The 12,772-nt window shown below is 37.4% G+C and overlaps 1 protein-coding gene across 4 annotated transcripts in view; it reads left to right on the top strand.

Moving 5' to 3' along the window:
* The window catches only part of snama (something that sticks like glue), a 184,268-nt gene that overhangs the window by 122,496 nt on the left and 49,000 nt on the right, over window positions 1-12,772 (top strand). For all 4 annotated transcript variants that reach the window (XM_083125383.1, XM_083125384.1, XM_083125382.1 and 1 more), the window contains one exon: window positions 1,833-1,973. In XM_083125383.1, the coding sequence (XP_082981509.1) occupies window positions 1,833-1,973 (141 nt within the window). The remainder of the gene's footprint in view (window positions 1-1,832; window positions 1,974-12,772) is intronic.

The following is a 12,772-nucleotide window of genomic DNA, read 5'->3' as shown; positions in this document are numbered from 1 at the left end:
CTGCCATGCGGCATTGCGCTGGTTTCCATCCCTGCTGTTTTCTCAGTTCCTAGACTGTTGGTTGACGAGGGTAAAGACAGGCCAGATTTGTTTGGATTAGCTGATACTTAACAGCTTACAGATTATACTAATCCTAAGGCCAGCTGCACACCAGATCCGACATGATAGGACACGAAGTGTCATTTTTGTTGAAAACCATCTCTGGGAAGGTTTAACATGAGTCTCTTACGGACAGACGCACACCGGACAAAACATTTGACCTGAGTCACCTTGTAACAGGTGGCGCTGGTTTGTGACTAAACAATGAAGGCCCATGCAATTTGGTCTCATGTGAAGCAGCTTGCGACAAAATGATCTCCGCATGCCCAAATCCATTCACTTCAGCCACAGACCAGAAACTGGGGAGGCAATAATAATCTTATCTGAATAGCCCGTGACCCACCACAGTGCAAGGGCAGTTGCAGTATATACATACATACATAGATTCAATTCAAAATATATAAATTGATACATTAATTCTACATGCACATTGATACATTGAATCTGCTGTAATCTGTTACAATGCATTGTTACCCACTTCCCAAATTATAAAGGATAGACCTAGACCTACAGTGAACATGGAAAAATCTTCATTCATATTTTGGCTAACAAACAGAATTGACTTGTCGTGTTGTGTTGCATTCCATCGTGTCATGTCTGATCCTATGTGCAACTGGCCTAATGGCTGTAGTCTGGAAAATGTTGGTTCTTTGTCTGAAAAATCTGAAGTTGTTTTTACAAAAATTGTTGACACCTTGTTGCTACTGCATAAACAGTTCTTTCCGTATGCTATTTGCAGTATCAAAAATGTCTGTCACACTTTTTCAACATTTAATACAAAATTTGTTTGCAGCTCTTTGTTCCATCTTGATGGTTGCAACAGTGAAAGAAAAGGTGCTCACTTTTAGCTGCTGCTCACTAGTGAATGAGCCCTATGCAGTAAAATTTTCATAAGTGGAGGAACATTTATTTTGAGTAGTTCTAGCATTGACAGAGTTGGTATCACTTGTATGTCTATAGCAACAATATCCTGAAACTTTTTCATACAGTATCTGGATGAAGTAGCTTATTGTACAGGGTGATCTGTTCGAGATGTCATAAAAGTAGTGTATGCATCTCTGAGCAGTATGTTGTAATCTAAGCAGAAAGGATGTAAGTTTTTTTACAGACTTTAATCACATGGTGCTAGCTTGCATGTAGCCAAGGATGGTGCTCATGCTGCAACAGCACACACAATGTGTCTTATAATAATCCCTGGTGCAACATCCCGTGAAGGCCAGGGGCTACCTACTGACTGCAGGCCTCGTTCCCACCTGCCGAGGTGGGTGATCATCACCAGTTACAGGGTGACGTGTGGTCAGCATGACAAACCCCCAGTTATTGTTGTAAGTTTCCATGACCAGCGTACACTACTCATTCATAGCTCCACAGTTTCCTCATGATGATGGGTGGCCACCGGTTTCATACACAGGCCAAAATCTCAGAAGAGAAGTTTTTATGCTTCCCCCAGGAGACTCGAACCTGCACGCATCCTGTAGCCGGAGCCCAAAGCCTGACTCCTTAGACTGAACAGCCACGTACTGACATCTCAAATGGATCACCCTGTATAGGAATAGAGAAATAATAATTCTGTCCCATCCTAGTAAGTACTGTACGTAAGAAAGAAAGGTCAAAATTATTATAAGTTGTATAAAGTTGATAGAATTAGCATGTTGAAATATGGAGATGAAATGTGTTATCTGATTAAAACTTGCTACTTATATTCACAGTTACAAAAAAACATTATCTTTCAGGTATGAGAGAAACTACAAAGACACCAGACAAGAGTTTGAACCTTCGCAGTATTATGATATGGAAAACCAGTATACAGGTGGAAGAAGAAGATACAATCAGAGGAAAGAATTTGGAAAAGAATATTATGGTGAAAACTACAGGTACCGAAAAATTTGTACATGGAATTGTTTGTTTTATTGTTCTATAGTTGTACTTGTTGCTGCATTTTCCTTGCATAAATTGTTTTTATACATTCTGAACACAGTGAAATGTGTTCTACGCAACTTGTTTTCTACTTTCGTTGAGTTGCATCGTACTTGTGTCAGAGAGAACTATATTTTGTTAGAGAAAATGAATCTGAAATCGATAATTTGATACTTGCAATATTAATTGTCTGTTGTAGTTTCTTATTTATGTCTTGTTGTTATATTTGCAAATATATATCCATATTTTTATATGCATATATTTCTACATTTTTGGTAAGTACAAATTTTTTAATTATTCTTATTTTGGTAGGAATTTTTCTAATGTATAAATGCTGTGATAATTTTTATTATTAATTTTTGAATGCGAAAGACTGATATGTGAATCGAAAGCAGTTCCATTGAGAACAAAATTTGATAACTGAGATGCTGTTTGACGACTTTTTTATCTTACAAGACTGTGATATGTATATGCTGTGATACATATGTACCTGCTGTGATAAATATATAATGTGCTTTGTGACGAAGTTGCTATGCTGAATATACGGAAAATACAGAACACTATATGAAATATGAACTACAGTTGGTTGACAGTATCCGTTGCTACACTGTTGAACGCTATTTAACTATGCAGTCTTCATATATTCCAATTACATAGAATCAATTGTCTACGCTCTATGAGACATCTTGGAGAGAATAGTTGACGATCTCTTGCATGCTTTTATTTATTAAAATATGTATTAGTGCTACCATACGATGTACTCAAGCATAGTTATTTCTGTTGGAGAACAATTGAACCAATTGACTGATAATGAACTAGATGTTGCATGTAACATGTACTTGAAATAACATTCTAGTGAAACTCATGGTTAAATACAACAGAAACTTGTATGAACCTTTTTTTTAGGGAACTGTCGCTGTAAAGAATATAGTGCACTTAAATTTATAATGATTTGCTCACTTGGAACGGGAGTGATAAAATGTAAAATCGGTTTTCAACTGCATGGCAAAACTTTAAATTTCTAAAATTATTGATAAAAGTATGATAATACTTTGGTTACAGTTATTGACGGGTTGAGCCCGTACTGATGTATTGATATTGCAATGTTTTCTCGGAGTCCACAAAAATCCTGCATGTTGCTTTTGTGGAGTGTTAACTCAATTTTCATCATTTTGCCAGCAGTTGTTCTCTCATGTGAAATTATGAACATTTTAAATAAAAACTATAGTAGATAGGTGCGAACAGATTTATGTAATACAATTTGTACATATTCTGAACTACTGTGAATTGCCGCAATTTTCAAGTATCTGTGTCTGAGAATTGGTAAGAATATCTGCAGCAGAAATTTTGGTTGAATGCTGTATCAGTTCAGCCCTGGTATTGACTTCAACATTATTTGAATTTGTCACTTACGAATAATAGAATGATAAAACATGACATGGATCAAAGTGGATTCTGTTACATAAAGGTACATGCTTTGACGTTCCACCAGCATAGATTTTTCCTGAAGTCCCTACATATTTTGACTTGTGCAAAATATCTCAAAAACTGTATTAAGAGTCTTGTTGATAAGTATTCTCCATTTAAGATATGAGAATTTTTATGTTGTTCATTTTTTCTTTCTTTTGAATGCATGGTAATAATATTCAATAACATTATCATTGGTTGTGATGGTGTTATACTTCTTTGCATATGTCACATACACACTTATGTATATTTAAAATAATCTGTTGTGATGCTGTGAAATCCATGTGTCAGTACTAAATCAAGACTAGATGTACTGTGATTTTAGAAGACTTCACACGTGCAGATTTTATTTATTCTGAAAGAAGTATGTATATACTATATGTAAAGATAAAAGAAATGTGAGCTCATTTCAAAGATGGAAGCTACATGCGGAATAAAAATGAGAAATGAATCCAGGACTGAAAGTGCTATGTGATTTTAATATTGGAAATCAATTTGTACATTCTATGTGTTGGTCGTGCAATCTGTGGCGAAAAGGGAATGGACAGAACTACAAAAAAATTAGAATTTTTTTGAAAATTCTACTTCGACTGCTTTGTTATTTATTTTTCTCAGAACACAGTATTGAATAAATTATATTTTAAGACTGAGCAAATCCTCATATAATTTTTTTATCATCTGAATTTGTTAGATCTGTTGTTCTTTGCTTGTGCATAAAGATATCTCAGACAGCAAGAGCAATTTATATGTATTAAAGAGAAAATATGTCAGCTAATGTTTTCATCATATAACTAAATTATATTTTATACAGTGTTACTAGATGTCTTCATTTTTTTTTCATTTTTTACCCCCCCGTTTGTTAAATAAAGCCAAGCTATAAACTTCTAAGGCTCTTAATGTTGCTTGTTGTATGGAACTTTATTGCAGAGGAAAAAGATGCAACTGCATTCACAAAATTAGCATGTTCATATCTGACATGTAATATACTGTTGCAAAGCAAATGAAACCTGCTTTAGGCTTAGATTTTTTTTAATAGATGAAAATAGTACCATGTACACTGGCTGCAGGAATCAATGTATGGGCCTTCTTACTGTAAAAACTGTTTTTTTTTTCATTACACATGTTTTATCCTCAGCATTATTTAAAGAAGAACTTGTATTTTTAAAAACATTATCACAATAATGTTGGATAAATTTGGAAGAATGTAATTTATTAAATATAATGTTCTATTTTTTTGCATGAATGATAGCATACCTTGGGAATGGAGAAGAATATCTACATTGTATTATATTTGTTACTGTTTGTATGTTTTTATACATAAAATATATGAGAAATAGGCAAATATGTAACTTACAGTATAGTCTTGTCAGCAAACTGATTATATAATTTTTCTTTGTCAACAATTTTGATGTATTCATCACATATCACACTTGTTATATGGTATCATTAATGTTATTTCATGTTACTGATTTTTAGGTTTATTAGTGTGTATTCTTTTCAGTAGCATTCTTATATTTATTGAATTTATGCAGTTGCCAAGTTAACTGTTTGACCAGGGATGAAAAAAATTGTTGATTGTAGTTTCTGATTGCATTTTAGGCAAAATAATGTTTAGCCACTATTATATAGCCATTTAATGTCAATTATATGTAAGTAATAGCTCTTCAATGTGAACTAATACATTTTTACTTTGTGCACATGTAAAGAGAGAGAGTGAGTGAGTGAGTGAGTGCATGTGCATTTGTTTAATTGTGAAATGTATTTGATTGAGTTCAATTACATAGCTAGAAAGTATGTATGTTAACTAATGCTGTACTTGTATGAAATCAATGCTGTACTTGTATGCTATGAAATCATCTGCTATTAACTAGTGATTGTCTAGAACTCGGCTTAAGCAATGCTATTGTCTAGTAGAGAGAAAGTTTAAAACTAAATTTCACACATGGCATAACAGCCAAGGCCTGCCCATGTAGTTTTATTTATTTTATTGGAATCACGTTGAGTGGCGTTAACGTTGACTTCCAAGACCAGTTTTCATCTTAAGTCTCTGTTGGAAATAAGCACTAAAGGCTATAGATTTGTAAATTTTTAGTGTATATTTTAATATGGACAAATTAAAGTATACGAAGCTAATGTTTACTCAACAACTGTTCCACTAAAACAGCCATATCAAACTCAATTTGCAGGTAGACCCCATGCATTGATCATGCCAAAATTCTCTGCGCCAAACACCTTGAACTTCTTGATGCTTGAAATTAACAGGTTACCCAACACCTCCCTCCCCCAAGAGGGTATTAATTGTCAGCTGACATATGCTGTCTCCCAAGATATGTAAAAATACTGATTAACAAACAAGGAATTGTGAGTGATAGGTTCAAAATTATAGTCCATCTGAGAAAATATACCCTTTGTCTGTAAGCACCATTATAAATCATGAGAAGGAAATAGGAAACTCACCAGAACTGTAAATATTTAAAAATTTTCACTATAAAATACAGAGGAAACGGAAGTGTTGGACCTGCAAGATTACCAGGTACTTTCTTCTCATTATATACGAGGGTTGTTCAAGCTAAACCGGGACTTTTGATTTTCAGAGCAACGGAACACAATTTAACGTTTAGAAAATACTTATATTTCTCGATGTAATCCCCCTTTATCCTAATGCACTTTTTCTAGAGTTTCACTAGTGCTTGGATATCAGCAGCGTAGAAAGATTTCTCAGTATGCTGGAGCCATGATCGGGCTGCATGCTTCACCTATTCATGACTCGTGAAATACTGGCCTCTGAGGAACTCCTTTAAGGGTCCAAACAGGTTAAAGCTGCTTGTAGCAAGGTCAGGACTGTAAAGGGAGTGTTTGACACTAACTCCCAGCTGAGTTCCTGTAGTATGCAAATCATGTGGTGAGCAGTATGTGCTCGCACGTCTTGCAGCAACAGAATGTCTTGAGTGATCAAACAGGGCAGTTTTCGTATTTGTGCTGCAGTTGGCAATATCAGGCACTCACTGAATGTTAAGGGGAATACCTGGAGTGGAATCTGAGCCACATCACCCAGGATAATCTTGTATTGATGTACAACCATCTTTATATCATTTACTGCAGCTAAGAGTCCCATCACCGTACTGTGCTTGAAGGCTTCTGTGAATTTCACTAAGTTTTTTATGCCTCCATTCACAAGAAATGTCATCACGACATGCTGTTCCATGTTTGCACTTACAGGCTTGTCTACCATCTTGTTTAACAAGTGTGTGTGTGTGTGGGTGGGGGGGGGGGGGGGCGGTGGGTGTGTGTGCATGCGTGCGCGTGCAAGCAAGCAAGCAGTAAACACTTACCACACACAATAAAAATTGCTACATTTCATGAAATGGGTGCCTGTTCACAGAGAAGAAGATGGCAGTGTAGCCAGATACTAAACAGGAGTTTCACAAAATGGCAATTTGACCAGTGTTTGAGAGTTTGCAGGTGGGTGGGTAAGTAGGATGTCTGAAATATATTGCTGGGATCAAAGGGGTGGGTACGAGTTACCGGTCATTTCTGGGTAGATAGGTTGATTGTGGTGGTGGTGCTGCTATGCGTAACTGATACGTTGGATCTTTCCTGGTGTCATTGAAGTTAGTGTGATGTTGTTTGTGTGGGTGGCAATTGTGATAGATGAGCAGTGAACGTTGATTCTCAGTTCAGTTGGGGGGGGGGGGGGGGGTTTGCTCGTTGCCCTGGTGAAAGCCTGTACAGATAAGGATGTATATCAAATTCTAGGAGTGGTATGTGCCTTTGTGGTAGAAAGTGAAGTTGCCTGTGGCACACTCTGTATGTAGTAATGGTGATATCCAAGATAAGTTAAAGTATGCACTGAAGAATCACTGCATTAGGAACACCTAGCAGGAACATTTTGCGAATGATGCAATACCGTGTGGTGACGTCACGAACAGCTGGCAGAAAACCTATTAGCCTCTTCTCTGCACCAGAAAGCAACAGGTGTCTATTATGGGTAATTGTGGAGACAAACAAAATTTGGGCACAGGAGAAGGCGGTGTGTAAGTATCTTTGAAACAGCTGCACTTATTTTTCCTTTACAATGTTATCAAGGGTGTGCCAATACTGATTGGACAGACATCCAGCAAAACATCGCATTTTGGCTTGCCATGTGTCGTTGGTCTGAAAGGCAAGTGTCATGTGTCATGTTTGATATCTCTGAGATAAGTACCTTGCATCAACTGGGGTTCCGCAGCTGTAGACCAACAATTCCCCCTGCTGATTTAACGTCATCGCAAACTGCACCTGTCATGGGTCAAGGGAAGACATCAATGAACCATGGGCACATGAAGAAGGTCGTCTGGAGTGATGAGTCCTGTTTCCTGTTGAACCATGAAGATGACCGGGACAACATGAAGCCACATCCTCTCATTGCACCATTGCAGTTCAACATGCCTGTGGTGGTGGTGATATGGTCCGGAAATCGTTCTTCTGTCATGCCTAGGATCATTGGACTTCATACCACAACGATTGAATGGTGAATGCTACAGGAACCTGTGAGCTGACCATGTCCACCCACATCTCCAGGAGGTATTTTCTGACCAAAGTGTCGCGTTTCAACAGGACAACACACTGCCATCGGACTCGGATCAACATGGAGTGGTTGGAGGAACTCTACAATGAATTCTCCACACTACCTTAGTCTCCTACCTCACCCAACTGTAAACCCATTGAGCAAGTCTTGTATATGCTGGAATCAACTAAGAGTTATCAGGAAGAATTACAGAAAGTGGTCCAGGAACTGAATGAACAGTGTATTCTCCATAATCAGCAGGAATTGCACATGCTGGGGTATCTGTACTTGTCACACACATGGCATAATGCACATGTTCCCAATCCTCTGCAAAATGTGCACCAACTGACTTGAGCTACTGGAGTGGGTATGGGTCGAGTTGAATATGGAGGATGTTCGCCACTTTGTGGCATCTGTTCCCCAATGTCTGCAAACCGTGCTTGCCCAGAAAGATGGACAAACTTGTTACCAGGTAGATGTTTCTCATGCAGTGATCATTCAATGTACATTTCAGTCCTTATTTTGAATGCAAATATTGATTTATTGCACAAAATTCAACTTGTTTACAGTATTTTTATCAGTTACAGAAATATTCTCCATAGATCCAATTTTGTCAAAAACCGATATAATTTTTATTTTCAAATTGATATTCAAAAGAATATTTTACTTTCGCAAAATCTTGTTAATTTTTGCTACATCAATTTTATCAATCAATTGTCAATTTAAAGCATCATCAAAGAGGAACATCCCATGTTAAAACAGAAACCAGAATTAAATCTAGGTAACGTAAATGATCATGGCATCCATGAATATAGGGAAGAACCATGGATCGTCACACACAACCTCCGTTTGTACTTTCCTTTCTTTCCCATAGAATCAGCAACCAGATCATGCACAACTATGTAACACACAATGAGGCACATCTAGTGCCATCAAGTGCTAGGAAAACTTCAATTCTACCACCTGATAGATGCAACGACAATGTCATCAACCTGAAGACAATTAAAGTCACCACATCTTCCGAATTAATAGATTTTTGCATAAAAGTGTATTGATAAAGAGTCTGTCTTTGAAGGATACACTTTCTCCACAGATTGTTAGATGTTGATTCTTTATAACTAAAAAGCATGAATACTTACATAGCATGGATGAAAAAACATTGCACAGTACAACACTGGTGCTGCCTCTCTTTCTTGCAAGGGGAACATTTAGATTCCCTCTCTTCAAATTGCATGTAAAAACCCAGATAGACGTATGAGGAGCCCCTCCCCGTCATTAGACACTTGCATGCTATTATCAACTTTCCACACAATCGGTGCCTGGATCCAATCAACTTCCAGTTTAAATGAAGAAATTAAAAGCTTTGGTCATCTTTTGTGTTACTGTCAGGAAGGAGGGGTCATCATGTTACATTGTTAATGAGTTCCATGATTACTGCTACTCAGAAGTATTTCAGCACAATGTACAGTGGGTCCACAGATATTCTTCTGATTATAAAAAGGCATGGCATCACTGTTGATGCTCGTTTACACATGAAATTCCTATCTCTGGAAAAAGTAATTCAAATATATTAATGCTTACTTGCATACACTTGATGTGAACCCCTTGTATCATGCAGCAGACATCAGAACAATATTCTCATTCATGATACAAACGCAGATGCATAAATATATCTACCAGAACAGAATTGATGGCAGCAGATGCAAAGCAGATTCTCAAGCAATGATGGACTGTATGTTTTATGTAACCCATAATATGTTCTTCAGTTAGTGGCTACATGCAGGAGATGCCATCTTTGTGCATTCAAATCTTCCTTCACGTAGCAAAGCCTGTGGGGTGGTGCTCTGTCATGCTGAAAGATGTATCTGTTGCCCTCCTCGATCTCTTCCAGTTGTGGAAACTGCAGCTGAGTCAGCATAACCTGATAGTAATTGGAATGAAAATCAGTGTTTTCTAATAAGATAAAGAATGGATCGCACGCTTTGTTTTGATTGAGCTTCAGGGGGAGAAATTCAACTTTCACAGTGATGTTTGGATTGCCACTTCTGTACATCCTGATATGTGTGTGTTCACTACTGCACTGGTATGGAAGGTTGTATTTTCACTAAAGAAATTCAGGACAGCAGATCATCCTCCATTAACCCTTAAATGCTGGGGCAAGTTTTACGTAATAAGCCCTGAACACAGAGTGTTTTTTCATTAAAATTCGGTTTTCAATATAAATTTATATCTCTGTAACTACGAACGAAAGCGTTAATTATACCTTGTTTTCTGACAAGGCTATAAACCTATGGTCGAAGAAGAATCATTTACCAAGTAGAAGAAAGGTTTTTTTATTATGAAATTTGAACTTTGTTGGGCTCCCACATGGGCAATGCCAGGATGCAAGGTTTAGTCAAAACTTTGCCTGCATATTGCGTGATATGTGTTCCATTCTTGAGGCAAGAATTATGCACTTGCTGCTGATACTTCCGGAGAAAAAAAAATTAATGTAAAAGCCATGATTTTTTTAAAGCGGAAATTTGTTCATTCCTCCGTAGAGCGCCTCTGATGGCACAGTGATCCTTGCTTGTAATCAAGCGGTCCTGGGCTCGATACCTGGTGGAGGAACGTAGTGGTTCAGATCCCACTTTAAACTGTAGGTCCAGTCCCGATTAGCCTTTTTGTGCATAAAGTGGACTTAAATCAACAATTCAATATTCAATGTCCCCTCCTCCCCCAAATATAAGCCAGAATCAAATTAAACATTTCTAATAGGATCCCTCAAGCCCCGTGTAGCACTCAAAATATGTATCTCCAATTATTACCCGAGTCTCGGTATGTTCCAAATGTGACATATGTGTGACATCTCGGCATTTAAAGGTTAATGCCAGTAAATGTTACAAAGCAAGTCTGTTTGGAGATTGAACTTGTGCACCGATTGCAGTTTGCAAGGGTGAGGCCTCTGATGAATATGTAAGATTTTAGATGTGTTGAATCTAGCTATCTTTAACTCTTGGGTAGTTCTGCACATGGACTTCTTAGAGCTTCTCATCTGCAACTAGCCAAAAGTGGCAGAAAAATACGCTAAATAACAAAAACACAAAAACGTACCCATTTATAATCATGGATAGTATTTGTGGACGTACTGAGTGTATATGAGATTGAAAGTAACCATACGAATAAAGGCAAGTATAAAATGTTGATAAATGTTGAGAGAGAGAGAGAGAGAGAGAGAGAGAGAGAGAGAGAGAGAGAGAGAGAGAGAGAGAGAGAGAGAGAGAGAGAGAGAGAGAGAGAGAGAGAGAGAGAGAGAGAGAGAGAGAGAGAGAGAGAGAGAGAGAGAGAGAGAGAGAGAGAGAGAGAGAGAGAGAGAGAGAGTGAGTGAGTGAGTGAGTGAGTGAGTTAGTTAGTTCATTCTTATCTACGGACAAGTAGAATTAGGTACCCCATTTCTAAAAATCCACTTTCAAGCTATGTTCAGGGTACATATAATATGTAGTGTCTTCCAAAAGTGCAGTTTCGAAAACTGATCGAAAGTCTGCTACAAAACAAAGGACCAATTTTTAAGAAAAATATTTCATCAGACCACATCCATTTATGTGGCGACGTGAAGATTTGTTGGGGAAAGATAATGATTGAAGAAAGGACCCCTTTTCATGAAAGTTAAACCACTGGATCAGTGAAAAACTGGGAACTACAATAAGCAGTAGGCCAGAAATTCAAAGTAGATATTTTGATCTATTACAGACAATTCATGTCAACCAATCAATCCTTTGTTCTATAGCACATTTTTCATCAGCCATTTTAGCATATAATATGATTTGGTGAGAGAATTCTGTGTGTTGACTGTCAACTATTCTGCTGGTTTTGAAACTTTTTCCATTAACAATGAATGTTCCCCCTAATGTTAACATGTAAAATTGCAACAAAATCAACTCTTGTGTAAATTTAGTTCAGGTAGCTTTTAATGTAAGAACTGTCAATATTTATATCTGGCAACTGTGAAAATGACTTATATTCAGTGATAAGTGGTTCTCTGCGGTGCGGCTTGAGACCTATTATAGAAACAACACTGTTGCATCCCAAAAACATTTCAAGTATCTATAAAATGGTATCCACCCAAAGGATTGATCACTGGTTAGAGTCAGATCAACAGTAAGTGCCTTGGGAGGAAAATAACACTGGCAGACAATCCATTCTGGATAAAACCCATGATTTTTCACTTTGTAACGGAACATTTTGCGACTCCAAGAAAGCAGCGCCATTCTGGGTATTTGTTGGGCAAGATATAATAGAAAACTTCCTGAGCACTGCAAATCCATAACATAATTTTGATCTCACTTTCGTCTACTATGGAATAAAGAAGCCGATTACAGAAATGAAAGATTTGGGATACTAAACACAGTGGAGGGAGAGGGGAGAGGTGGTGTGGGTTGGTGACTCATTGTATACACAAGACGATATTCTCCTCTTGGTCCACATACAACAGGTAGCTCATTGAATAGATATGATGTCCTTCGCTCTTGATCAGCATAGCAACAGCTTTACGACCTACAACTTAGAAAGCCATTTCTTGAACCAGTATTGTACTGTGCATTATATACAAGATATAATTGTTTGTTGCATTTACCATCAAATACCAGGGTGTGCATTGTACACCCAACGGCAAAAGAAATAGTAGGCGAATTATCCATCACCGTTTTCATTCCGTCTGAATTACACAGTGTGATGACAATGAATTGAAATAAATACATCACTTAG

The sequence above is a fragment of the Lepisma saccharinum genome, chromosome 7 (genome assembly GCF_977018435.1).
Source record: "Lepisma saccharinum chromosome 7, izLepSacc3.1, whole genome shotgun sequence".
In the NCBI taxonomy this organism is placed as follows: Eukaryota; Metazoa; Arthropoda; class Insecta; order Zygentoma; family Lepismatidae; genus Lepisma; species Lepisma saccharinum.
This window is presented reverse-complemented; position numbering and strand designations above follow the sequence as displayed.